The following is a 27,453-nucleotide window of genomic DNA, read 5'->3' as shown; positions in this document are numbered from 1 at the left end:
TTGAAAAGAGCCATTGTGATCGCTTCCTTTTCCATCCGGCTGTTGATCCATCCCTTTCTAATTCATCTCCCATCGCTGCTCATCCAGGCGAGAAAGTCGTCTGTATTGCGGCGTACTTGATAGCTGATATGGCATCATCCGTTGGTATCCGTATGTATCAAAGAAAGTTGCTGCACATAAATAGAGTTGCTTCTATACAATGGCTATCTGTTGTTCGTGTAAAAAAAAGGCTGCAAAGCAGGATGCTGCAAGCAAATAAGGCTGGTCGAGAAAATGGAGTGAAGGTCTTGCTAAACAACTGCTGTTACGTTTGGCCGTGGCAGAAGGGGGCAAGAAAACGTGTGTTGTAGTAGAATGACAAGGATGTGAACGCTGTTTGAGACAATGTAGTGAAGGCCTTGCTAATGGCAGCTGCTGTTACGATTGGTCGTGGTAGAGGAGCGTGCAAGAGCGAGTGTTGTGGATGAGTGACAAGAAGTGAGTGTACACGCCATGGACTTCTCAATCAGTCAAAGACAATCGGATCACGAGAGTTGTAGGATTGACATGATGGGCTGAAGCAGGACAATCGTTCGCATGGTGATTGTTGTACTTGAATGGGCCAACAGTTGAGAATGAGGGGAAGAGACAAGAAGTTGTGGGAGTGGAAGAAGTGGAAATTAAATAGGCCGGACACCTCTTGTATAAAATGCATGAACACTGTACATCAATCCTTGATATTGAGATTGCCCCTCTCGAACCTAAAACTTTCACACAAGATGCTCTTGGTCATGCTGATCAACATTGAATTAAAGAAGACCTCATGTTTATTAGAAAATATTGAATGGGAGGGTGCAATGTGGGTTTACTATGTAAGTCGGAAATGGAGGTCAGCCCCGGATTCATGATTTATGGAAATAGTATGTATTACCTTGGGATTCCCCATTTCGAACCTGAAACTTTGTCAGAAGGTTCGCTGCAACATGCTGATCAACTTCATTCATTTAAAAACCATACACTTCATTAAAAATGTCTTGAATGCGGGAGGGTCCAAACGGTGGATGATGGGAACAAAAGAGAGGACGGCCCAGCGCCCCGAAGTTGCCAACCTCCACCTTGAAAGTTGGTCAGAAGGGTGCTCTCGAGATGCTGATCAAATTTTTTCTAATAAAAACCTCACGCTTCATTTGAAAATTTTGGGATGGGAGCGTCCAAATGTTGGAGAGGCGGGGACATTCGCAGGGTCTGCGATTCAAGAATTAACATGTTTGCTGTTCAAGCGTAGCTCAATCAAATCAGCTCGGATCAAGCTACTTGAACCATGAAAATAAATGTCTGCAGCAGGAGCATCGTTCCCATGCAGTGGATTTTGCAACAATGATGATTGGATAAAAGTGGCCGTTAGCTAGCAATATATGCCTGTTCCTAGACGATCCATAAAGTAATTATACATGGACCCTTTCATTCATGCAAACGTAGCTGTGTTACACAACACGACCCTCTGCATCTTTTGCTCTGCCAGGGTCCATCTACTTGACAATGAACAAAGACCACTTCTCATATAGCATCACGCTTACAACCATAAAGGTGCCTGTATCTCCGAACTTTACAATCAAACGTGGGGTTTTTATTAGAGCAATGTGCTCGGCTTGGCCAACTGCACCTTGGGTGCCAGTTTCACGATCAAGCTTGCCAATCCCAGATTTCGCAATGTCGCTACCAGCCAAACTGGATCTGGGGGGGGTCAACCTCTTCGACGACGACCAAAAAAATATTTTTTGGGCTAGTTGCGACATTGAACGCGAAACTTTCACACAAGGTGCTGTTGACCAAGCCGAGCACATTGCTCTATTCAAAACCCCACGTTTCATTGTAAAATTTGGAGATACAGGCACCTTTATGTTTGTAAGCGTGATGCTATATGAGGAGTGGTCTTTGTTGATTATCAAGTAGGTGGACCCTGGCAGAGCAAAAGATGCAGAGGGTCGTGTTGTGTAACACAGCTACGTTTGCATGAATGAAAGGGTCAATGCATAATTACTTTATGGATCATCTAGGAACAGGCATGTATTGCTAGCTAACGGCCACTTTTATCCAATCATCATTGTTGTTGTATTCTGTAATTGTTTATGGATACGATATCTAGAAACATAGAATAGACCTTTCCACTACACATTCGAACGTTCCTTAGAAGCACATGACATGTCAACAACAACAATAGAATAGTATAAATAAGCATCCATCAAGCAGCTAGAAACCATCATCTTTCATCTTTTGATCTTTCATACATAAAGACATACACACGAGTCCTAAAGGATTTATCTTGTCTCTTCTCTTCTTTATTTGAAACATCACATTTTTTCCTTTAAGTTCTCTATCCTATGTCTCAACCAACCTCAATCAGTGGTGCTGATACCCAAGCACAATCATCTCCTGAACCAATCTCTCTTGGATCACCTATTTCCATTCAAGCTGCTTCATCCATGGGCGATTGGGACACGGCGTCTATCTCGCAATTGCTTGAAGAGCCAATGGATCTGGACTTCGGCATGGACCAAGCTTTGAGTGCCAACAGCGTGTTGTCGTCAAACATTAGCTTTCATGACACAAGCAATACACCTACCACTCCTGAAACAAGCGTACAAGCCAACAGCCAATTACCTACCGGGACCATTCATAGCATTCACGCAAGCTCTGAAACGTTGCTTGACAACGCCATCACCCAATACAAACAACAATTGGACGAATTGATCAAGACGTATACACGTGCCATGGCTGCTGGAAACCGTAATCATCTCAAAAGACTGTTCTCGGAGATACACCAAACCAAGCACTTACTTAAGTCATTCCGTAAGCTTAAGGAAGAAGAATACGGGAACCATGAGCCAAAGAACAAGCCTACCATCACCCAGGCGAAGCTGTCTGTAAGAGACATTCCTCCGTTTCAGCTTAAGGATCTCATGTGTGGTCCAGACAAGGAGGTGTTTGAATCAGCTGTGCATTTCCTTTCAAGTTTCCAAAAAGTCCTCAACACAGGCAGCGTAAACAAGGATCTCGAGTGGCAAAAGTGGCTACATGTCGTATTGCATCAAGACCACGATGAATGGTTTGAATCCGAATTGGCCGACAAAGGATATACATGGGAGCAGGCGAAAGTTGTATTCAAGAAGCGTTTCCAATCGATGGATTAAGCATCGTCTCCAAGGCCACGCAAGCGTACTCAATCACCATGAACTCTGATGAGGCCGATTCTGGATTTTGGTAACACGTTTCCAAGCATGTTACAGACAAGGAGGTCTCAAGGATGGTGAAGGTTTGGCGTTACGTTTCATGGCTGCCTTACTTCCACAAGTCCGTGACAGGGTGAAATTGGCATGGCACGCCAAACACAATGGACATCCGCAACGAGTCGATGATATCATTCAAGTCGCCCAAACCATCACGGAGGACAAGAGGGTCATGGATACTTATCAACCACGTAACAACTCACACACCGTCGACATGGAAACAAGCGCTTCCGCCGCCATCTGCCATATGCTGGTTCACGCAACATGCCAAAACGATCAGGTGGCTCATCCCATGCAGCTGTTGGCTGCGATTACCACGGACCCAAGGCACACCATCTATCGCAAGAGTGCTTCAAGCTGAACAAGAACAGAAACAAGAAGTGCGATTATTGTGGCAAAGAGCGTCTTACCAGGCCACAGGTGTGACGAGTACCGCCAGGCGATGGCGTCACGCCACAAACAGAACAATACCAATGGCACATCTACCACTCACACAGTGCGTGCCATTGACAGGGATGACCATACCCCTTCACAATCTCAAATGACTATCCTACCAATGATGATATTATGGAGGAAATCTTCTCCGAATTGGACGCAATCAGCCAACATGATCACACCTCGCATAGGTAACATCATCATAAGAGCAAGCACCACTTTTTCATTCACAAAATCACTCACTCATGACTCCTATCATTATATTGGTGATAACGCCTATTAGGCTTAGTGGATAGTGGTGCAAGCGTTTCAATAATAAATGAAAGTTTATGTCACAAATATTCTTGGTCAATCATACCAGCTGAAGGCTCTTTACAATTTGCGGGAAAGAATCATACCACACGCCGCATAGGCGTTACACAGCCTCTTACCATTCATTACAATAATAAACCTCCTTTCACGCATCAATTCGAAGTCAAAACGGGGACAACATCGATTGCTATGTTGGTCTTGATCTATTCTCACGTTTAGGCATCTCTATACACAACCTTGCATTCAAATGGGATGACACCCAGGCTAATCCTGAAAAAGATTATGACACAACATATGCGGACATTGTAACCCAACGAATCTCCCGTTGGCACTAAAGAACAACGCGAACAAATGATGCGCGAATTAGAACCATACATGAAGGCTAATGCAGCCATACCTCAATCATCTTTCTGCACCATACCAGAATCTATCATACGCTTGCCTACACCTGAAGGTGAAAAAGTCTATCGCAGGCACATCCATTACCCATAGCTCTTGAGACCATCATCGACGATGCTGTTAATACATGGCTGCAAAATGGTACCATCATACGTGCCAGCATTGATAACGGTTGGAATTCACCACTTACTCTTGCCGGATAAAAAGACGCGTCCGGCAAAAAGACAGGCAAAAGACCGTGCTTATGATCCACGACTCATTAACCAATTACTACCTGATGATCGTTATCCTCTTCCATTGATAAAACAAATCTTCCATCGCTTACATGGTTCAACGATTTATACCACACTTGATCTTAAAAATGCCTTCCATCGCTTCCGTATTCATCCAGACGATCAACACAAAACCACTTTTACTCATCGCAATATACAATACATGTTCCAAGGTTGCCCCCTTGGGCTCAAACCTCTATCATCCAAATTCCAACGAGTTATGACATACATCTTTAAAGACATGCCTTTTGTTGAAACCTTCGTTGACGATATCGTTATACATTCTACTACATTCAATGAACACACTGGGCATATTAAACAAGCCATCTCTGCACTCACACACGTAAATCTTATTCTCAATCCGGCTAAATGCCACTTTGCACAACATACCGTATACCTTCTTGGCTTTACTATCTCTGCCAAAGGCAAACGTCCTGACCCACGTAAAATTGAGCATGTACTACAATGTCTACACCTTGTACGGGTAAAGATATCCAAAGTTTTGGCATCGTCAATTACTTTCGAGATCACATACCAAAAATTGCTCAACTCAATGCTCCATTAGAACGCCTTCGCAATGAAAACTCACTTCAGGGCAAATGGACCGCCGAACATGATAAGCACTTTTCACTGCTCAAAAAGATCCTATCTTCTGATCTCATCTTACATCATCCTGATCTACGACATCCATTCTATATTGCCACTGATGCCTCAAACACAGGCATTGGCGCTGTTCTTTTCCAAATTGTTGACAATGACAAACGTTACATTGAATTTGCTGCCCGAGCTTTATCAACCTCTGAAAGGAATTACTCTACTACACGACGCGAACTTCTCGCTATTGTCTTTGCCTTACGTCGTTTTCATCACTTTGTATGGGGAAACCCATTTACTTTGTATACGGATCATCGTTCTCTCACACACCTGTTCACTCAGCCTATCGCCAATTCCATGATGATTAATTGGTTCGACACCCTTCTCGATTACACATTCAATGTCGTTCATTTACCTGGAACTAAAAACATCTTACCAGATCATCTCTCTCGCCTTTTTGAAGGGAATACCAAAAGGCTGGAGGGGGATATGGCATATAAGCCAAGCGAGTTAAGCGATGCAACACATAAAAGGATCACCTCCGAAAGGTTTGCATCCAAGACACAACGTGTTTTCCGCGTACACAAAATAGAAAACAATGACAATGAACGCATGACTGCACCAATCGAAGAACGTAACGCAATACTAGAAAGATCTCATTTACTTGGCCACATTGGAGCTGAAGCCATGGTCAAAGACATACATCACAACCAAGGTTATCATTGGACAAACATCTTACATGATGCAGTAGACTACGTAAAGAAATGCCAAACGTGCCAAAGAAACAACATTAGCAAAACGAGGATACCACCCTCTAAGACCAATCTACGCATACTTACCAGGCGATCATTGGGCGGCGGACCTCGCTGGTGATTTCGAGGAATCCGACAGCCACAACAAATACCCGTTAATATTGGTCGACGTGTGCACCCGATTCTGCCTATTGAGGCCTATACCAAACAAAGAAGCTGTAACCATTGCCAAAGAATTGGTCAAAGTATTTTCAGACTTTGGATACCCACGCATCATACAATCTGACAACGGTGCTTGAATTCAAAATCAGCTACTCAAAGAAGTGCTTGACAACATCGGTGTTGATCGACTTACCACACCGTATCACCCACAAGCCAATGGGCTAGCAGAACGATGGGTCCAATCAGCTGTCATGATCATACGTAAATCAATAGATGGCACCAGCAAAGACTGGGATTACTTTGTACCAGCCACACAATTGGCATTGAATAACAAAATATCCAAAAGACTAAACACACCACCATTCACATTAATGTTCGCAAGGAAGCTCAATCCTTTTCGCGATTACAGGAATGACAAAGTGTTTAGGCCTATGACACAGGCACAGCTTTTAGAGAACATCGAGCACATGACCATTGTATTCCCCGCTATAAAAGAGCGCACAGACTTTGTGGTACAACAACAAAAAGAGCACTTTGACAATACACATAACATCATAAACTTTACACCTGGAGATCATGTCATGGTTAAAATACCTACGCGTACAGGCAAGCTAACACCGGTATATGAAGGCCCTTATAGGGTACTACGTAAAAACAATGGAGGTGCATATGAATTGCAAGATGAAACGGGTGAATTACCCCCGCAATTACACACCCCTTAGAGCTCAAATTGGTTGAACAAGAGGAATTAGTTCCCGCCGATGAGCTTTATGAAGTAGAATCCATTATCAATCACCGTGGCAAAGCCGGCAATCGCGAATACCTAGTCCGATGGAAAGGATACGGACCACAAGATGACTCCTGGTTAACACCTGACAAGTTTTCCTATGACAAGACTATCAAGACATATTGGCAACGAAGAAAAACTCACTCCACCAACAACGACCTTCCAGCATCAACGAGAAAACGCAAACGAGCAACAACCGATTCATCCACGGACAGCCCAACACGACGCAACAAACGATCACAGCAAGCTTAGCTCGTCTCTCTGCAAATGTACCTCGAGACTGGGAGGGGGTGATGTTGTATTCTGTAATTGTTTATGGATACGATATCTAGAAACATAGAATAGACCTTTCCACTACACATTCGAACGTTCCTTAGAAGCACATGACATGTCAACAACAACAATAGAATAGTATAAATAAGCATCCATCAAGCAGCTAGAAACCATCATCTTTCATCTTTTGATCTTTCATACATAAAGACATACACACGAGTCCTAAAGGATTTATCTTGTCTCTTCTCTTCTTTATTTGAAACATCACAATTGTTGCGAGATCCACTGCATGGGAACGATGCCCCTGCTCCAGACATTCATTTCCATGATTAAAGTAGGTTGATCCGAGCTGATTTGACTGAGCTGCGGTCAAAGAGAGATTACATCACTCTGGACATAAAGCACGCTCGATGTAGCTCAACCGATGTAACCTTGTGTGAGCGTAACTCAACCAAATCCGCTCGGATCAACCTACTTTAATCATGGGAATGAATGTCTAGAGCAGGAGCATCGTCCACCTGCATTAGAATGCACAAAAGTTGGGAATGCACAAAAGTGGCTATTAGCTGCCAATGTATGACATCAAAGTGAGGGTTGCGTACCTTTCATGCATTGTCCCTGAAGTCCTGACTTTTTAGCTGAGTTACCCAAAGAGGTCCTTCTGCATCTTTTGCTCTGTCAGGGTCTAGCTACTTTACATTAAACAAAGACCACTTCTCATATAGCATCACGCTTACAAACATAAAGGTGCCTGTATCTCCAAACTTTACAATGAAACGTGGGGTTTTTATTAGAGCATTGGGCTCGGCTTGGCCAACAGCACCTTGTGTGAAAGTTTCACGTTCAATGTCGCAACTAGCCCAAAAAAAATATTTTTTGGTCGTCGTCGAAGAGGTTGACCCCCAGATCCAGTTTGGCTGGTAGTGACATTTGCGAAATCTGGGATTGGGCACGTTGATCATGAAACTAGCACACAAGGTTCGGTCGATGTCGTATTTCAAGTACCAATATCATCATCAAGTATAAGGTGACAAGCCAAGGTATCACAACGACCACACTTATCCCGCAAGAGGACACCGAATGTAACGTTTCCATATCCACACTCAAGGTTCATCACTCAATGAGCCCCGTCATCTCGTGTACCCCAACATCCTTCGATGTAAACGCCATCTCCCTTTATCATCGTCACACAGCCATACTAGAAACCTATATAAGACATGTTGTAGTTGTAGCTGGTAACGGCACCTTTAAGTTGAATACAGTATATTGATTCTCAACGTACTTTCACTTTCTCTATCATCTTCTTTTTATACGTAATATCTCAGTCGACCCAGCCGAGCAACACTGTTCTATTAAAGACCACGCTCTTCATTGTAAAGTTAAGAGATACAGGCACCTTTATGTTTTGCCTATACCGTAAGCGTGATGGAGATGCTTCCTCCTAACGGATGGTGCCGACTGCATTAATGGCAAGATGAAGAGCCGACTGAAATCGCACGTGGTGGTTACACATGCACTTCCTTGACAGGTTGCTGCACAAATGGATGATGATGATGATGATGATTGCCTTTGGGAAGGTACGTAACTAAACAACACCGTAAATCAAGGTCAATCCAAAGGCCGATCCTTTATTGCCAGGATATCAACACCTCGATTTAGCCATATCTACTACTATGTCAGTGCCAATTGTTGTATTCGACGTACTCTTTTCTTACTGGGTAATCGATCCAAGCAATGACCATTCGACTATCATGTGCCAATAAGAGGCAGAAATCTATAACGATCATAGACCTTACAAACGGGTCATGCTACTATCTTCCAGGTCTTCGATACATGGAATCCCGAAATCTGGTACACATCACGTGAACAATATGGGTGATGAGGATGAAGCAGCGCTTTTAATAGTATGCACGTGTTTGTGTATTAATAGCCATTTGACTTTAAGAATGTGTTCAACATGAAATGTTATTGTACGCTAAAGAGGGTACTTCTATGGAGTCTGCTTGAGGGGATGAACAGAATAAATGCAAATGAAATGAGAAAAAAGTAGTTTCAAAGGGGGCAGATTGTTGTTGTAGTTGTAGTATATTGGGAAAGGAGGAGGAGGAATGAGAGGGGTATGCACAAAGAAAACAAGATTATCCATTTATCGGCCAAATCGTTGATCCACCTTTGAATACTTGTACAAGCTCCGAGCCAACAATGGATAGTCGAGACGATGATAATCATTGTTGTTTCTAGAAAGAATGGGATTAGCAATGATAGCAAATGTGTTTTTCTCCTCCACTTACATAAACTCAGTCAATCGGATATGCCATGGGAAGAAACCATCCAATGAAATGTAACAATGTGGCAGACCACTGCACACAAGCATAAGATCAGGGTCCGATGGGCCATTCTCTGCATCACAAACGAGCATGCATCGCTTAATTAAAAAGAAATAATCACATGTCGTCCCTGCAGCAATATCATACCATGCACAAATTTGTCCACCATAGCAATGTCAATATCATCACTGGATCCACCCGTAGCAATCAAATGCTTTGTAATGTTTTGTGTTGCCTGTACCAAACTTGAAGAACCATCATTGGCGGATAGAATGTTGAATTTCATTGCTGCCCAGGAGATGAGGGTATGTGAGGATAAAGTGTCATTGGTATGTTACAGCGTGAACCTACCAGGTGCAGAAGAAGGTGATGATTTGATCCATTTGTGTAGCATTGTCGATTGTCGTTTATAGACATCCACGCCCATGCTTTTCAAGATACCTAACAAGCAATCATCTTTAGATGTCTTGCTTATCCACATCCTCCTCCTCCTTATCCTTTTTTACCTGATGGGTCATAAACCGATAGTTCCTGAATACCAAATTCCCAAGCCCAGCATGATGTAACGCAAATATCATTCACAAGGTCCTCCCAATCAGCAAAGTCCCGTTCTTCCAATTCACCGGAAACCAATATGGCCAAATGTTTAGGTATCTTGGTGAGACGTGCCTTGTCCTTGTGAATGGCGACTAGACGATCGCCTGTGTCAAGCCATTTGCACATGGCATGTTCAGTTGTACGATAAAGCGAACGACAAGCAATGTATAAGAGATAGCCGAGTTGTAAGGTGTAAAGAATGAGATGACAAAGTGCATCGAGGAGTGTAGAATAAAGTGGTTTGTGTCTTGGCGTTGTCTTTGAAGGCAAGTCTTGAGGCGAAGGGAGATTGCATTTAAGCTGTATTTTGGGCTTATCGGCGTAAGAAAATGATTGGGAAGGTGGTTGTCTTGGAGACGGTGATAAGTGTTCCACCGTTGTTGTTGTAAAAGTCATAATGATAAAAGAAAAAGAATGGAAAAGAGGGTTTGAAGAACGATGGAGATTGGATGCAAGAGCGTCAATTTGTACTGAGCTATTGATTCGATCTCAGAGACAGACAAGGAGTAGCCATGTGATCTAAAGGGCTCCACCGCGCCATCACAAACGACAACAACAATAGACCACATGCTCATATCAATATCGGGCATTGATGTTTCATAATAATGTGTTTATTCTATCATGAATCAATGACAAGGATTACATGTCATGGCTATTTAAAGACAAGGATTGCACAACGGACTATGTGATAGGTATGTGCTGGTGGTGAATGGTACGCTTCTCGCAATAAGCGATGAGGTGGCTTGTGCGTTGTGTTGCAGCCGGGGATATCGGCCATGTTGCGGCCGTTAGTTTCCCCACCTTACTTCCTTTCCGACCTTGTATGGTTTACCTCTCCTTTCATTTATTCTCATTGTGATTACTCTACCTTCCTTATCCTCCATACTCTTCTATAGAAATGCCTGGTGACGACTCTTTACCACAACAACCACAACAACAGCAACAGCAACAACCACAACCACAACAACCGCCTTCCACAGTTGAACCTCGAAAGAAGCGCGCAAAGATTGTGAGTGCATGCAGTGAATGTCGACGCAAAAAGACCAAATGCAATGGTGAGCGGCCTTGTCGTAGTTGTCAAAAGTCGTCAACAGCTTGTATTTATCCATCATCATCACACGCCGAGGATCGACGGAACGCTCCTAACAAAGCAGCCCTGGAGGCTATTGAGGAACGACTCAAGACGATTGAAGACATGCTAAGAGCTATCCTCCGGTCACAACTCGCTCTATCCGATCTAGATCCGATTGCTGTCAATAACTTTTTGAATAAGGATAATAACAACAAGGCATCATCTACATCGCCACCATCAGCTCTTGCTTCTACACCACCACCACCTCCTGCACCACCTGCAACCACATCACGACCTTCTTCTTCTCCACCACTCCATCATCCAACCTCGCCTCCTGTGCAACGTCCATTGCCAATCACCCCGTCGTCTCCACATGATTACAGACTACCTTCTATTCGCAATATTTCGGCATATTCTCGGATATCAGATTCCGGCCATGAACGGCACCATGATTTGCCTCCTATTGGTTTTCAAAGCTATCATCACCAACATTATCCTGTTCAATCACACACACCCGATGATATCGATGATGACGCTGCTTCAAGAAAACGAAAGCGATGAACCCAACTATTTATATATAAATATTCTCTATCTTATATCATGCACGGCGACGTCTTGTTCCTTTTTCTCACACTCCCTCCCCCACCTCTTCCTCTTCCTCTTCCTCCCTCCCTCCCTCTCTACTACCTCTCCTCAATCTGTGATACATATATAATTCACTGTTATTCTAGAGAAGAAGCGTACGCCATCCCCACTTAGTGTTTATTGCCATGGTCTAGTAAAATAAAATTGGCATCTTTGCTAATAACTCATTTGGGATACTTAGGGATGTGGTTGTGTGTGTGTGACTTGATCGCCTTGACTACCACTACTACTAGAAACATTGTCACTACGCATTCTACATTCCCCACCATGCATGCACGAACCACCATTGTGAGACAGGTCTCCCTTGCCAACGCTCTGAGACGCCATGGTGAGCATCAAGCAACCCTCCCCCCATTCTTTAACATAGCTTCTTGTTCAGTCACCTGTAGAGCCTTTTCCATTGCACATCCTTTACGAGAACAAGCTAGCAAGGAAACATTAGGTATAAGAACCTTGAATGGATCCAAAGATGAAGGGTTATTGATAGATGGACTTGCTAGTACCACCTACTGAAGATGTCAAAAGACCTATTTGGCGAGCACTTGCAGAATCAGCAGGTCCCGTGACACCTTACAACTTATCGATTGGACGATTGCTTGCAGCTGGATTACATCTTGGCCATTCAACAGCATTATGGGAGCCAGCGACATTGCCATTTATCTTTGGTACACGTCAAGGGATCAGTATTATCAATTTGGAGCATACACTTGTCTATTTGCGTCGTGCATGTAATGTTGCTCGTGAAGTAGCCTATCGTGGTGGCAGCATTTTGTTTGTTGGTACTCGACCCGGATTTCAGGATTTGACGATTGATGCAGCACGACAATGCGAAGGATATCACGTGTCTTCAAAGTGGATTCCAGGCACACTCACAAATGCACAACAAGTCTTGGGTCGTCATGCACCACCTGATCCAGAGAACCCAGGTCGTACTCCAACGACATTCAAACCCGATTTAATCATCTTGTTGAACCCATTGGAGAACCGTATCGCCATCTCAGAAGCACAACTCAACATGATCCCTGTCATTGCTATCACGGATACTGATTATGATCCTCGTCGTGTCACTTATCCTATCCCAGCAAACGATGATTCCATTCGTGGTGTTCAACTTGTTGCTAATGTCATTTCATAAGCTGCTAAGGATGGTCTTTCAAGGAGGAACCATTTATTAGATAAAAAGAGTAGACAATGATGATCAAACAATAAATGTATGTATCATAGTTTATTTCTTTTCAATCTCGCTTTGTGTCTTTGTTCTTAAAGTAAGAGCATGCACGCCTTGTTCGAGTTCATCCTTGAGTAGCTTGTAAACCGATCGATGGCGTTGCATCAAAGTCTATCATTTCCCCCGCATTCCATGTTAATCATCCTTCCCTTTTCTTCTCTTTTCCTCAACTCCCGATTCTTCTTCTTTACCTGGCCAGCAAACTTTTCAGAGATCAACGTGATACTACAACAATGAAGGAAGGTTAGAGGCGAGATAAAGACCACTCAACATAAAAGAGTTACTCACCGGAAATGGGTTTCTTTGTTGGTATTTCCTTTCATAGCAGCATGGTGAGCATGCATATGGCTTTCATTGACAATGTGGAGTGTCGAAGGGTCCAATGCTTCAATCAACTTTATGGATGCGTTAACGACTTGCATGGCAACCAACAACAGCCCAACAACAACCCACCCACCTTGGACTCGATGGCGGTTTCGACAGGTCCTTTGTCTTCCGAAGTAATGAAATCCTTCAGGAACGGTGATGTGCTACCCGTTGCAGTGGAATGGAACCGTAATGCAGTGGTGGATCGCGATGCAGTTGCTGACAAGACCTTGGATAAAAACATGCTGTGGTTGTGTTCAAGTTGACCCACCCAACGTCGTCCAACCGAGTACACCTTGTCGCTGTGTGACTGAATCGAACATCCGATGCCAATGGAACAAAGGTATGTTGTCTTTGGTGGATATCCAATAGAGATACTCATACAGTAGCATCATTTCTTCTTTAGAGCGAGGATCACATACACGGCATTAATGGTTGTAAGGCGTTTATTACTACTGTTACAAGGTAACTTGTGTAAGCGGGAAAAGTTGATAAGGGAAGTGGCTATGATTAACTAAAACTTTAAGCCAAGGTGTAGGCAGCAGCTGCAAGAACGAAAAGACCAGCTTGAACAACAGGAGCACGAAGAGCAGCAACACCAGATTCATCATTGGTGGCGTCATCCTTTTGAGCAGCAGTCTTATCATCATTAGAGGAAGAGGAGGAAGAGGATTCAGTAGCACCAGAGGAGGAAGAGCTAGAAGCCGATTCACTAGCAGCCGAGGATGAAGCGGGAGCGGCTGAAGAGGATGCAGCTACCGAAGATGAGGCAGGAGCAGCAGAGGATGAGGCGGCATCGGAGGAGTTATTGGAAGATGAGGCATCACCAGCGAGTTGACCGTTACCCCAGGGAATATCAGAGCCTATATAAAATCACCATTGAGAATGAGCTATTATGATACAACATATATAAAAGATGATTGCATATATACTACATACCATCGGGTTGAGTCTTTTCAGATTCAGGGACCAAAGAATCACCATCCTTTGCAACAATACCAAAACGGGTGGTCCATGCGGAGTCGCCCTTGTCTATATATATATGGTGTGAGTGCGGGTGTGAGCAAAAAGTGGTATTAGCATTGCTTCATGACGTACCGTTGGTGAACATGAAAAAGTAGACAGCAGAGTAAGGGTCAACTTGAGGAGCAGTCCACTTGTAGGAAGAGATCTTGGTAGCATCCAAATCCTATGAATAGCATTTAGCCATTGATGATCCAAGTAATTGATGATTGTAGCACATGATGAAATGCTACAGCTATGGGTTTGTAGGTTATGGGGCAATTAGCCTTTCTACTCACCGATGCAACGTTCGTCAACACAGTTTGGTTAAGATTGTCGCCTGTCATAAAGTCTATTTATATGCACGGGTTAGCCATCAACCTATGTTTTCTACAAAATCATTGCACTTACCAATCTTAAAGTTGGTCCAAGCGGTTGCAAGATCAGGCTTTTGACCATCATCCTCTATAAAACGTAATTTGTATGTGAGCTATCAGGCGTGTATGTTTGATCTATTGATGTTGGTGCCTACTCCAAGTGATGGTATATTCCTTGCCGGCAGTCCACACAGTACCGGGCGAAGGATAGCTAGGTGCAATGACTGCAGAGACGCTTGAAGCCAAAGCAGCAATAGCAGCAGTGGTAGTAACGAGTGTATTGAAGATCATTTTGCAGAATTGAAAAGGAAGGGGGATAAGGAGCTTGTTTTAAAAGCAAGGAAAGGGAGCAAGGATGAAGAAGAAAAGAGAGAGAGAGAGAAGAAAAGAGAGAGAGAGAGAGGGAGAAAGTATGTGAAAGCGACAAGGCGGCTTGAATAAAAGCTAATTGATCTCCCTTTGCTCGTGTGTTTTATGTATGTGCGTGTGTATTTTAAGCTTTCAGTTGGACGTCAGGGTCATCCACTTGCAAACCGAATAAAGCGGCGGTTGAAAGATGTCGCGAAAAAAGGTATTTTGCTCGTGCCCAAACCAAGTAATAAGGTGTGCTCTTGTCACGCAAGAACATATTATTAGATAGGGTGCAGCCCGTCTCTCCTTTTGTACACATGGGGAAAATTTGATCTCTTCTGTGTGACATGTTTACACGTTTTGAAGAATTCAACCATGGCACACAGCATATAATGTGAGCTAATAGAGCAAAGGACAATGCTCAACAGACGTTTATATTGCAAGTGTCCCCCGCAGTTCCGATATTGCCTCCGCATCCTATCGTGAATAACATGGCTCAATGGTTTACAGAAAACCCATCCTTGTATCAATAAAGGTGCGCGCTTTTTTTAGCCATTGTTGTCGGCAAGATGCTGAGCTCTGATATGATCCAAATACGCATGCGCCTCAATTGGTACCGCCACCTTTATATAATATCCAATGCGAATGACGGCGCGGAATATGCGTCTGTGTTACTGGCAAGAGAGGAGAGAGTACAAATTTCTATAAACGTATACAAAACAATGATGTATGGAATGTCGAGATAGCCGCACCGGCAAATGATGTTTACTGTTTCATGGGTACTGGCTGATGGTGTTGGAATTGCCGATTAGACGATGGATGTATATGTATAGCACCATCTCTCAGCTCTCAATTAAGTAGTAAACAAGCTCAAGAAGAGTACCAGGCCGTTAAAGGCTAAAGGGAGATACATAATAATATTGTGGTGGTGGTGCATAGATTCTGCACGATCAAATCAAAACCCCCCTTTTCGAGTGAAAGACATCCATTTGTGCTTTAGGCATTTATGTATCGGCAATGACCGATGATGGCGTGCGTTTTTCATTACTTAGGCACGTACGCAGAGAGAACATGATTTGTTGTTTCTTACATTGCTACTATTATTTCATCATTGTGTGACATAAGGAAAGAACAAAATGACATTCAACGTTCACCATCACCTGTAGCAAAATGAAATCCAAGTTAAGCTGCATAAGCCATATTTCGCTTTGCTGCATGATGATTGCCGTGCTAATATGCATGGCGTTTTTGAGATCGAGTTGACACTTTTGTCTTGTGTAACGTAACAGCGCGTGAGAGGGAATTCAGTAAGAGAGATAAGAATTTGCGAGATCTATCAATTCCATCATATCATTTACTATCTCCTATTCATGCATGATGCTCTTGCATAGATACCATTACATAAAAGGATTACAACAAGTTGAAATGATGCATCTTGACTAGAGTAGGTCTTAATGGCTTATGCAAAGGTGAGTGTGCTTTCATGTGATTGGGGAGTAAAGCAGCTTGTTGATCGGCAAAGGGTTGGATTTCTTTTCCCACCCCATTTGCATTTCATTGGGTCTCTTTCTTTTCCACTGACTAATGCAACCATGTTTCCACACGTATCCCAATCGAATCCAAAACATACCAACTGGCCCACACAACGACAACAGCAACAACACCCTCCTCATGCGCATAACTACCAGCAACAGCGATGTCTATGTCCCTCATTGCCCTCTGATCCACGCATGATGCACCCTGCATTCACCACCGGATTCCAATGGCAACCAAGTGCACCAACACAACAGCAGCAACCTGTCGCCTTTGATGCTTCCAAGTATAACCCAGTGTTTTACGGCTATCAATCCCCTCCTGTATCCAGCAAAAGTCGATTGTAAACAACACTCATACGCTGTATCATACACATATTATACCAGATTACATCATCATAATGAAAAAGAAGCGAGATCCAATCATGATGTATATTTTGTTTGTTGTTCAATACGTTAAAAGAGAAGGATGTATACAAATAATAGTATCGTTTATGATATGACACAGTCATCTTGATGGGGGGATGGTTGTTGGTGGTGATGATGATGATGGTGATGGTGATTGGATTGCTGCTGACGAGTGCGGCTGCGCTTGTGTTTAAGGGATCGGACAAGGCCTGAATGCTCAATGTAGCTTGCTGAAGTGCTGTTGCGAATCTCTCCTTCATATGCACCATTGGAAGCAGCAGGAATAGGTGATTTTCCACTCGTTTTGTTTTTCAAAGATGATTTCAAATCGCCAGAGGAAAGCACCTCGTCTTCACGAATAAAACGCAATGTTTCATGGCTACGTGTGCTATGGGGTTTTTTACTATGACCACCACCACTGCTGCTACTGCTGCTTGTGAATACTCGTGACAATTTCTTGGTTCGTTCTCGCAATTGAGTCGACATGGATGATGTGGGTCGTGGGCTCTTTCTCCCTTCTATATTGTTGCTACTAGCACGCTCGATGCACGAAGAAGATGAGCTTGATATCGATGGTGTGGGAGTAATCACATGGTCATCCTGCTGCTAAGCAATGTAAATGTAAGCTCATTGTGTGATGAACAATGGACCCGAATCAACATACCTTGGGTGCACGACATGGCATTGTGTTGCCACGGCATTTGTCATGACATATGAATCCACAACCTATAAAGGATGGTTGGTCTCATGGTGGATCAACAATACAATAAATACATACCTTCACAAACCAATGCATTGCGCTTGATGGGTAATTGACATGCTTTGCAACGAATGGATGCCTTGGCAAATGATCCCTTCACAAAGCAATGCTCTTGTTGGGGTGGAGGAGAAGGAGAAAATCTCTTTTCTTGTCGCTCATGCAATTTGTTGACCAAAATACTTCCACGATGCAAAGAGGGTGTGCTGCTTGTAGTTGTTGATTCGGCATCGGAAGAGTCAATTTCATGTGCTGGGTTGTATTGAAAGCTTCGAGGGAATGATGATGATATTGGTTTGCTGTTATTACTCTGTACACTGAGTCTATCGGGTTGTTGATGTTGATGAATATCGGTGCTGTATGAAGCGTTGCTCACGATCCATGGATGATCCAATAATTCTCGGGCTGTAGGTCTCTCGTTGGGGCTTTTACGGAAGCATAGCTGTAAAAAGTCCATCATTTCCTAATTGACACAATCATTAATACATGTCATGTGGCATCCTTTGCATCATGTAATCCTTATTACCTGTGAGGTGGTTGTTGGTAGAGGAGGACATTCGTCTTCCACAATTCTAAAGAGTGTTGTCATGGGTATAAGATCGGCGTAAGGTGGTTTGCCAGTAAAGAGCTCAATGATGGTGCATCCAAGAGACCTGAAGGGGGGGAGGAAGATGAATATCATGCGCTTTGTGGATAAGCATGCATAGTATACGTACCAGATATCAGATTTGGTGGAGGCGCCTTGAAGCTGAATGACCTCGGGTGCCACTAGATCACCAACCTATTAGCCCTAATACGTCCCATACAACAACATGACATTGCAAACTTACTCCAATTGGGTGTGCCAGCCACTGATCCAGTTACTGTCTCCTTCAATTGCAAGTTGACGGATACGCCAAAATCAGAGAGCTTAACATCACCGGTTTTAGTGGTAAGAATGTTGGCAGCCTTGAGATCACAATGGACAACGTTTTGATCGTGAAGATAAACAAGACCTTCCAATATCCGGGAGCAGTAACTGGCAACAAGGTTCTCGGGGAAATTACCAAACGACTTTAGGGTATTGGCCAGTGATCCATTCTCCACAAATTCAAGCACAATGTTGACGCAATCGTTGGTCCGAATAAATCCCTCGTATTTGACAATATTTGGATGTGCCAATGCTTGCAATAGCTGTGCCTCTTGCTATAGTAAAACGCCTTGTATCAATACGACAACAGCTTGTAAAAAGACGCAAGCTCAAACATTACCATCACATCATCGATATCCTTTGCTTCAGTCGACTCCAGCTTGATCCTTTTAATAGCAACCATTTGTCCAGTCTTGAGATTGAGGGCTCTATAATAGTGATGTGGTTCGTAAAATTGGATCGATACCTTCACCATAACAACGCTTATACATACCTGTGTACTGTTCCAAATTGTCCTTTGCCGATAGAATTGCCCAATTTCTACGTAAAATGAATTATGAAGGTTACTCCATGCCACGTATAACTCTTCCACGCTTAACCCACATACATAGCGTGCTGTAATATTGCCATTTGGCTGTTGCATTTCTAGTCGTTCGCCATTATCATTTGGATCGGGTCGAATCAACGAGGCGTTAACTTCAAGGGTGCCTGTGGATTTTCTTCGCGGGACAGTGCCATTTCTTACGGATGATCCAGGTGAAGGATCTCCCCATGCATCCAAATTAGCAGCCATGTGCTGGGTGGTGGTATCCAATGGTGGTAATGCGTTATGATCACGTGGTGAGGCGAGGCGAGTTACATGGGATGAAGATGAATTGATATTATTGGTGCCGAGCAAACTGATAGGTGATGAAGTGGATGGTGCTGGGCTTTTGGGTATCTCGTATGGTGTAGTAGTAGTAGTAGAAGATGTTGTTGGTGACTGTGGTAATGAATTTGGTGAAAGAGGTGGTTCATCATCTGTAACAATGAGAGAAGCCGGTCTCCTTTTCTTCAATTTCAGGTCCGTCCACTCCTGATATCGCATATGAAATGGGATCTTTTGCCTGATAGGTAATTTCTTGGCAAATGATAGGCTTGAAAACCGAGAGAGCTTTGAACGTGTCGATCCTGCTGCTGTTGTTGATGCTTGTATTGATGTATCAGTGGTTGTAGTAGTATTGTTGGTGCTAGTAGGTGATGATGATGATGGTGGTGGTGGGTCAAACAAGGAGACAAGATGTTCTGGAGTAGCTGCTCGATATTCACCAATAGTACTAACACCACGGCCTGAAAGGGAGTTGTGATAGGATTTAGCGTATCCACTATCACCAGAGGATGTGCTTTCTACTGCAGGTGATTTGCTAACGGGTGGATGATCAAAGTTGCCGTAAGGTGGTGTTGCTCCACGTTCCCATGGCAACGCATCATCGGATAGTGACGAAAGAACCGATTGCCTTCCATAGCTGGCGGAAGTGGTACTAGTAGTAGCGACTTTTTTGGTATCTCGCCTGCTGCTGGTGCACGCGCTTTCGTTATGCTGGTAATCAAACTGCTGCTGCTGTTGCTGCATATGATGGTGATGATGATGATGATGGTGCTCCTTACTGCACTCAATCTCCTTGTCTCCGTCATCTTCATTGATTGGATCCCCCAACACATGGCTCCTGTTGTCATACAAGCGTGTCGTCGTCGCTGCTGTTGTTGTGATGATACGTCGACCATGATCCGGACACGTAGGCACGGTGAATCCTCGTCGTCGTTTGATCATTACTTGTTGCTGAGGAATGTCGTTTGAATGGATGTATTGAGATTGAGAGGTATGTAACGTTGTTGGATGTGATGATATCCCATGCAAATATGAAAGCGTGGTGAGCACCTAGGTGCGCATAGTAGTTAATAAAAGGCTTGAAACGCCTCATAAGGTTCCTATTTTTGCCTTACCGCATCCATATTAACTCCTTCCAATAGATCATCGACGCTAAAGAGCTGCTGCTCATGCAAACCTGCCTGCATAATACAATGAGCACTCTTTATGCAGTAAACTTTTTTGGTTTTTCCCCACCTCTCCTGCAGCTTCGAGGAAAGCTTGAATGTTTTGTGCCTATAGAATTTAGACTATGAATCAAAAGTGCTGTTGCATGATGTCGTTTATAATTACCCATGAATCCATCGTATCTTCATAGCTGATCTCTATTGAACTTGCTGGTCGTAAATGTTTCATGAGCCTATATTGATTGTAATTGCAGCTGGTGAGTTTCCCGGATCATCATGGTGGTGTATTAAATGCGTGTATGATATCGTCCCCCTTTCTCTCATATGACCTGGTTGCTCTTGCTCTTTGTTGATATCCCCATATCTCCATCATACACGCACACTGGTATACTTGACTGACTTGCATAAATAAACACCATCTCGAAGACTCGTATGTAAACCACAAGCTGAAGGAAGCTGAATATCGAGAGTGGATTGCATCCATTGACGAATGACCTTGTCATTACGATCGGGCGGTGTCAAAAAGTCGAGGGATAGTATGGGTTTCATTGGGTCGATTGAACGATGGTGAAAGAAAGTATAAAGAAAGAAAAGAAAAGAGCAAAAAAGGTGCAGTGGAAACAAAGGAGAAAATGTTGGATTACACGGAGGACGGGATATACGAGAGGGAGAGAGAGAGAGAGTGGGAAGTAACAACACACACCCACACAGTGAGAGAGCATAGGGCTGATGTGTGAAGCATCCTGCAACGCGTGCACTTTCTTGTACTACCATTACCTTTGACACACATACACACGCCCTCTCTCTTTTCCATGCATTGTTGTTATTTACATGTCCTTTTTTGTAACAAGTAAATATACACGAAAAGTGCCTTGATTCCCATGATGAGATGTTATTGTTGTCTTGTCGATGTTGCTCCTTTTTTGTCGCTTGTCGGCATTGTACAAATAGGACATTGATGATTCGGATGGCTTCGGCGTGAGCGCTGATTTGCTAAAGATGCCCTCTTTTTTCTGCTATTGCTGCGGGGTGCGTGCGGCGGTGATGTGACGGATAAAAGTCAGTCAGTTACCAGAGAGCAGCAATCAACCTAACCCATAAATAGGATCCCTTTCCGATGTCTTTTTTTACATTTCTTCTTCTTTTCGTTCTCTTTATTTCATCCATTCTCTCTCTTCAGCTCCTACTGCATCATTGTCGATGGTGAATTACTGGAAATTTACGTCTGCTCTACTAGCAGCAACCCTATCTGTGGTCTCTGGACAACAATTATGTAACGGCTACAGCGAGTTTTGCAACAAGTCTTATGATGAATTGACATACGTCTTGACACACAATTCATATGCCTTTATGGCAAATCCTGCTGCCAACCAACAATGCTCCATCCAAGCACAGCTCGCTGATGGTGTGCGTGCTTTGAAATTATCAGCCGTCAAGGCACCAGATGGCTCGGACAAGATGAACTTGTGCCATACCTCTTGTACCATCCTCAACGCAGGTGCTGCAGTGGATACTTTACGCAATATCACAGCTTGGCTCAAGGACAACCCTAACGAGGTGATCAGCATCTTTTGGAACTTCCCCAACAATGACTTTTTCGCACCTGATTTTGAAGAACCTTACAAACAAAGTGGTCTTATCGAGTACTCACACGTGCAAAATGTCAACAACATGACATGGCCTACTCTGGGCGAGATGATTGCATCCAACAAACGGGTCGTTAGTTACATGGATATGAATGCTGACCAAACTAATTATCCTTGGTAAAGTATTATTGCGTTTTGTGTGGGTGTGTGTGCGTGCGTGCAAAGGCAGGAGGATGAAGGGGGGAAGGATAGGGAAAGATGTATGGTGCGGTGTAATAACCCAATACTGTGTATTAGGATGCACGCAGAATTCTCATACATGTTTGAAACACCCTACGAAAACAACAATGCAAGCTCATTTAGCTGTGTAATTGACCGCCCTGACGACCCAACAGACCCTGCCTCCATGATGTATGGCATGAATCACTTTTTGTATGGCAACCTTCCATGGGGTGAAGTGACCATTCAAATCCCTCAGAGTGGTTCGGCTGATACTACCAATTCGGAAGACTCGCTTATGAAACAAGCTTCCCAATGCAGGCAAACCTTTGGCCGCCAACCCAACTTTTTGATTGTCGACTTTTACAACAAGGGCCAGACACTCCAAATTGCGGCGGAGCTGAACAATGTCACTTATGATACCTCAAAGGAACTTCAATGCGATAAGGAAAGTGCAAAGACCAGCAGCAATACAGGTGATACCTCGGATGTTGCATCATCATTCCAATCCTTATCACCATTATTGTCGTTCTTGCTATTCTCACTTGCAAGCATCGTGCTTGTATCCGCTTAGAAATCATCACAACGTGTAAATAGCATGTATTTTCTTCCCTCCACCATGTGCATTTCTTTTCCCCCATCCCTCCCCCCTTAATACCTATTGCGAAGGCATTCAAAGAATAAATGAAGGCACGTGCCAATGCACTCCCGCCCAACCCAGCTTAGTTGACGTTATTTGGTCTTACCAAAACAAGCTATTCCGCAGAATCATTGCCAAACAAAGCAAAACATAAAACTTACTGCCGATCCATGTTGATGTTCATCCCAACATATGAGTAACTCTCTTTTCGCTTCACACATGGGCATGAGCATGAGCAATTGTCGACATGCTTGTGTGTGTAACACGCATTCATTTGTATGTGGTCAATGATGCTACGTATAAGCAAAGCATCGGAATGGATCCCCGATCATCATCACATGTTCATATACACGACGCTGCAAATCACCAGTAAAGGCGATGCTATGCGAAGGTGGTGCATAGCATAATGCATAACACTATGAGTCTACATAGCTATTCTGGAAAGTGTGGTATTTCACGGGAATCATCTGCCGTATTATTTATCTCTCAGATGCCTTTTTGTTTCTTGGCACCATTATTAGCGTGTTGGGTGATGTGGCGGATAACAACTAAAGATACAACGTCATAACATTCATTTAGTTGCATGGGTATACATGCACTCCCACGGTTCTGTTATGGTGTGGAAGAATGCTCTTTATTTGTGATTTAGTGGTGAATGGATGGGGAATGTGCCGTGTGGGCGATGATGATGACACTAAACTCTAATATGTAGATCAATTGAAGTTTGAAATATGGACGTGATGGTGACACGCGTATAATGCACATCATTTTTTGTATCCATGACTACGAGGAATGGTAATGGAAAAAAAGTATGCTTGAATGAGAGATCGCGGAATCCTAATGATGTGATGCAGGGTGTAGCTATTGTGTGATGTGCGTGGTGAGTGTGTGGGGCAAAATCAAGCTCGGCTATGCGAACCGGTAGTAAGCCTTCCCTTTTACGACAACCCTTCGATCCCATCCACATCCATCCATCCTCTATTCGAGGTCATCCATCGTTATAACCAACTCATCGATCGTCATGTCAGCATTCTCCAACAACATCTTTGATCTTCTCAACGAGGATGGCTATAAGCCTGCCCCTGTTGCTGCTCCTGCAAAGGAAGCCAACAAGCCTACTACTGAAGCCAAGCCCGCCTCTAATGACAAACGCGGCAAGTCCAATGGTGGTAATTCTCGACCCTTTATTCCTTTTATTCTATCATTCCAGCATGCATGCTACTCTATTCTCGTTACTCTACGTTGTGCCTGTCAATGCCACATTTTGCCACCCTTCTTCATGCTCCAGCAACGTTGAAACAGCAATTTGTTGACAGCGTGGAAAAACGGAAATACGAGAAACGACATGCAGTGTGTCTTGTGAATGGATATGCTAACACGCAGCTTATGTACATGCAATAGCTGCTCGTGGTGGTCGTCGCAACGGTCGTCAACAAAACGGTCGTCAACAACGTGGCCGTCAATTCGATCGCCATAGCGGTACCGGTATTGCGTAAGTATCATCACACAACATGTTCCGTGGATACGGGTAATTGACAATGGGTTATAGTGATAGCGAGAAGAAGGAAAAGCAAGGTTGGGGTCATCCTGAAACTGCCGAAGCTGAAGCGTGAGTTTTGCAACATGTGGATGGGTTATGGATCGATCATTGTTGGCTGATTGATTACATGTGATTTAGTGCCAAGGATACCATCTCTCCCAAGGATCCTGCTGCTGAAGATGTTGCTGCTGCCGAAGCTGCCGAAGCTGAGGAGAAGGTTAAGACTTTGGAAGAATATCTTGCCGAGAAGGCCAACAAGTCCTTGAACGTTGCTCTTCCCGAAGCTCGTAAGGCTAACGAGGGTGCCGATGACAAAAAGTGGGAGAACGCTGTTGCCTTTGTCAAGGAGGAAGAACCTGAATACTTTGCTGTCAACAAGGTATGTTGTTGTAATGTTTATCTTTTTAGTTGTCGGAGACTGATACTGATTGCATAAAAGGAGAACAAGGCTGCCAAAAAGGCCGCTGACAAGCAACGTAAGGAAAAGGTTGTCGTTGAGATTGAGCAACGCTTTGTCGAAAAGACTCGTGGTGGTAACCGTGGTGGCCGTGGTGGCGAACGTCGTGGTGGCGAACGTCGTGGACGTGGTAACGGTCGTCGTGGTCCCAAGTCTGCTGCTCCTGCTGTCAACATCCAGGATGCTGCTGCTTTCCCTTCTTTGGGTGCCACTGCTTAAATGTTGTTTTTCACTCTCTAGAGCCGTTTGTGTGGGATCATTGCGTGTTGTATACAAAAAATAAATATTCTATTATTCTTTAAAGGAGATCAATCATAATGTCGTTGAATAATAAGTTTAAGAAAGAAAGCTAAAGCTTGGTGATTATGTCTGCCCCTTTCATGCAGCTCATTTATCAGGATGCCTTTTGAACGTATCATACGCTATGGCATTTCTCTCACTCGTTCCCCCTTTCTCATCGTCGCTCTTTATAGAACAATCCATTCTCGCTAAATAAAAGTTGCATTGGCCCCTTGCCATTTACACACTTGTTTCTTTCTTTTTTCTTTCCCTCTTTTACTCCTTCATCACGCATGGTCCAACCAAAAAACCCATTTTCCAAGAATCACAAGAATCTGTCACTTTCACTTTCACTTTCCAATAAGCCAAAGCAAAACACCACAGCAGGCCCACCATCACAAGAGCCACAACATGTGTCGCATTATGAGCATGGTCCAGCACAAATACTGCCCAACTTGTTCTTAGGTGCCTGCCATAATGCGCAGTGCCCAAAAATGCTAGATCGTCATGGTATCTCATGCATTCTCAATGTTGCCCAAGAAATTGAACGGCCTGTGAGCTCAACAAGAAGCATCCGATATCATCATTTGCGTTGGACACATACTCAAAACAACCTTGCACGCCGTGAATTTCACAAAGCCATCCGTGTACTTGAAACGGCACATCACACCAACACCACCGTGCTAGTTCACTGTCAATCGGGTGTGGAAAGATCAGCTGCATTAGTGATTGCATACATTTTGCATCTCTCACGGCAACAGCAGCTGACACGCAATAACAACAACAACAGCAACCCTGTAGGCAAGAAAAAGCTTAGCTTGTGGGAGGCGTATGATTTTGTACGAGAGCGTGCACCAGCCATTCGTCCTAACATGGAACTTCTTTATCAATTGAGTGAATTTGAGACACTTTCTTCACCACGTCGTAATGGTATTTCAACCACCAACAACAACTCAACACGCGTACGTCGATCGGGATCTGTCAATGCTAACAGCATGATTCGAAAGAAAAGTTTCAGCTCTTCTAATAACAACAATAACCACAACAACAACACGAGCAGGCCGCGTGCGGCTAGCTTTCGTTGCCCTGCTAGACATCGTCGTTTATTTGAACATGAGCTACCAGCACCACCACCCATACCGGCAGCATCCAAATCACCTGCAGAAGTGTCTGTGCCTGCACAAACATCACCTCCTGCACCAACATCGGTGACGATAAACGACTCAGCATGTCTTGTGATCCTCATTGCATGTGCCAGCATGTATGTCGTGTTTAGTCAACACCGACAGCGACATCATACTACATCCACCACCACCAACTCCTCCACCACTACCTCCTCCTCTTCTTCAACAAAGCCTTGTTTAAATTTAGTGCCGAGTGAACCTTCCACGCCAATGAGCCCCCTTTTTTTGCACTCGTTGTTCCCTATTTGCTAGACATAATTCAACACCAAATATAGTAGTACTAATTGGGGTCATCATGTATGGCAAATCATCTTGTTTTCCTCCTGTTGATCACTATTGAAATGCTAAGGATGATCCAAATCTGAAAAAGCTTGTTGTTGCATAATGATGTATGATCAAAGGGTGGGACAAATTGAGAGTCGTCGGCATGAAATCCGTATGTTGGGGGCGTACAAGCTGTAAGGGAGGAGAAAACCAAATATCAACAACGACGCTTTCTCTGCCACACTCCTTCATTCATTCACTTTTCCCTTTCACACGATGGTCCCTGCCATCCAAACCTTTGTTGACGATCATCCCAACTTAAGATACAACACGTAATTCACACTCCTTCTCCCAATCATAACGACACGAAGCAAATACCTTAACCAACAACATAAAATGAGAGCTTGATGATGGCGTTCGTAATAG

General features: G+C 43.7%; 13 protein-coding genes across 13 annotated transcripts; 9 read left to right on the top strand and 4 right to left on the bottom strand.

Moving 5' to 3' along the window:
- Positions 1-2,360: 2,360 nt before the first annotated feature.
- Positions 2,361-3,170, top strand: O0I10_006141 (uncharacterized protein; the record flags this gene model as incomplete). Its single annotated transcript, XM_058486173.1, has 1 exon — positions 2,361-3,170. The coding sequence occupies one exon, from the start codon at positions 2,361-2,363 to the stop codon at positions 3,168-3,170; it is 810 nt and encodes a 269-aa protein (XP_058343047.1).
- A 1,194-nt stretch (positions 3,171-4,364) lies between these two features.
- Positions 4,365-4,615, top strand: O0I10_006140 (uncharacterized protein; the record flags this gene model as incomplete). The annotated part of the gene is made up of 2 exons (XM_058486172.1): positions 4,365-4,467; positions 4,506-4,615. The coding sequence occupies 2 exons, from the start codon at positions 4,365-4,367 to the stop codon at positions 4,613-4,615; spliced, it is 213 nt and encodes a 70-aa protein (XP_058343046.1).
- Positions 4,616-4,904: 289 nt separating this feature from the next.
- O0I10_006139 (uncharacterized protein) lies at positions 4,905-7,231 on the top strand (the record flags this gene model as incomplete). Its single annotated transcript, XM_058486171.1, has 5 exons — positions 4,905-5,127; positions 5,175-5,912; positions 6,121-6,275; positions 6,342-6,882; positions 6,945-7,231. 5 exons carry the CDS (start codon positions 4,905-4,907, stop codon positions 7,229-7,231), a joined length of 1,944 nt encoding a protein of 647 aa, XP_058343045.1.
- Positions 7,232-9,398: 2,167 nt separating this feature from the next.
- O0I10_006138 (uncharacterized protein) lies at positions 9,399-10,572 on the bottom strand (the record flags this gene model as incomplete). Its single annotated transcript, XM_058486170.1, has 5 exons — positions 9,399-9,489; positions 9,544-9,652; positions 9,727-9,867; positions 9,931-10,020; positions 10,086-10,572. The coding sequence occupies 5 exons, from the start codon at positions 10,570-10,572 to the stop codon at positions 9,399-9,401; spliced, it is 918 nt and encodes a 305-aa protein (XP_058343044.1).
- Positions 10,573-11,074: 502 nt separating this feature from the next.
- On the top strand, positions 11,075-11,809 carry O0I10_006137 (uncharacterized protein; the record flags this gene model as incomplete). The annotated part of the gene is made up of 1 exon (XM_058486169.1): positions 11,075-11,809. One exon carries the CDS (start codon positions 11,075-11,077, stop codon positions 11,807-11,809), a length of 735 nt encoding a protein of 244 aa, XP_058343043.1.
- A 351-nt stretch (positions 11,810-12,160) lies between these two features.
- O0I10_006136 (ribosomal protein S2) lies at positions 12,161-13,028 on the top strand (the record flags this gene model as incomplete). Its single annotated transcript, XM_058486168.1, has 3 exons — positions 12,161-12,221; positions 12,273-12,335; positions 12,394-13,028. The coding sequence occupies 3 exons, from the start codon at positions 12,161-12,163 to the stop codon at positions 13,026-13,028; spliced, it is 759 nt and encodes a 252-aa protein (XP_058343042.1).
- Positions 13,029-13,118: 90 nt separating this feature from the next.
- O0I10_006135 (uncharacterized protein) lies at positions 13,119-13,731 on the bottom strand (the record flags this gene model as incomplete). Its single annotated transcript, XM_058486167.1, has 4 exons — positions 13,119-13,232; positions 13,313-13,346; positions 13,410-13,516; positions 13,579-13,731. The coding sequence occupies 4 exons, from the start codon at positions 13,729-13,731 to the stop codon at positions 13,119-13,121; spliced, it is 408 nt and encodes a 135-aa protein (XP_058343041.1).
- A 278-nt stretch (positions 13,732-14,009) lies between these two features.
- Positions 14,010-15,157, bottom strand: O0I10_006134 (uncharacterized protein; the record flags this gene model as incomplete). Its single annotated transcript, XM_058486166.1, has 6 exons — positions 14,010-14,350; positions 14,427-14,519; positions 14,586-14,676; positions 14,789-14,841; positions 14,901-14,954; positions 15,022-15,157. 6 exons carry the CDS (start codon positions 15,155-15,157, stop codon positions 14,010-14,012), a joined length of 768 nt encoding a protein of 255 aa, XP_058343040.1.
- A 1,652-nt stretch (positions 15,158-16,809) lies between these two features.
- On the top strand, positions 16,810-17,097 carry O0I10_006133 (uncharacterized protein; the record flags this gene model as incomplete). The annotated part of the gene is made up of 1 exon (XM_058486165.1): positions 16,810-17,097. The coding sequence occupies one exon, from the start codon at positions 16,810-16,812 to the stop codon at positions 17,095-17,097; it is 288 nt and encodes a 95-aa protein (XP_058343039.1).
- A 144-nt stretch (positions 17,098-17,241) lies between these two features.
- Positions 17,242-21,407, bottom strand: O0I10_006132 (uncharacterized protein; the record flags this gene model as incomplete). The annotated part of the gene is made up of 13 exons (XM_058486164.1): positions 17,242-17,760; positions 17,822-17,883; positions 17,936-18,377; positions 18,441-18,567; positions 18,631-18,682; positions 18,745-19,099; positions 19,165-19,252; positions 19,318-19,364; positions 19,432-20,742; positions 20,808-20,873; positions 20,929-20,967; positions 21,025-21,091; positions 21,259-21,407. 13 exons carry the CDS (start codon positions 21,405-21,407, stop codon positions 17,242-17,244), a joined length of 3,324 nt encoding a protein of 1,107 aa, XP_058343038.1.
- Positions 21,408-22,058: 651 nt separating this feature from the next.
- Positions 22,059-23,237, top strand: O0I10_006131 (uncharacterized protein; the record flags this gene model as incomplete). Its single annotated transcript, XM_058486163.1, has 2 exons — positions 22,059-22,621; positions 22,742-23,237. The coding sequence occupies 2 exons, from the start codon at positions 22,059-22,061 to the stop codon at positions 23,235-23,237; spliced, it is 1,059 nt and encodes a 352-aa protein (XP_058343037.1).
- A 1,087-nt stretch (positions 23,238-24,324) lies between these two features.
- On the top strand, positions 24,325-25,519 carry O0I10_006130 (uncharacterized protein; the record flags this gene model as incomplete). The annotated part of the gene is made up of 5 exons (XM_058486162.1): positions 24,325-24,472; positions 24,705-24,795; positions 24,853-24,912; positions 24,982-25,222; positions 25,283-25,519. The coding sequence occupies 5 exons, from the start codon at positions 24,325-24,327 to the stop codon at positions 25,517-25,519; spliced, it is 777 nt and encodes a 258-aa protein (XP_058343036.1).
- A 353-nt stretch (positions 25,520-25,872) lies between these two features.
- Positions 25,873-27,015, top strand: O0I10_006129 (uncharacterized protein; the record flags this gene model as incomplete). The annotated part of the gene is made up of 1 exon (XM_058486161.1): positions 25,873-27,015. The coding sequence occupies one exon, from the start codon at positions 25,873-25,875 to the stop codon at positions 27,013-27,015; it is 1,143 nt and encodes a 380-aa protein (XP_058343035.1).
- Between the last annotated feature and the right edge of the window lie 438 nt (positions 27,016-27,453).

This window comes from Lichtheimia ornata (genome assembly GCF_029851405.1).
Source record: "Lichtheimia ornata isolate CBS 291.66 chromosome Unknown scaffold00026, whole genome shotgun sequence".
In the NCBI taxonomy this organism is placed as follows: Eukaryota; Fungi; Mucoromycota; class Mucoromycetes; order Mucorales; family Lichtheimiaceae; genus Lichtheimia; species Lichtheimia ornata.
This window is presented reverse-complemented; position numbering and strand designations above follow the sequence as displayed.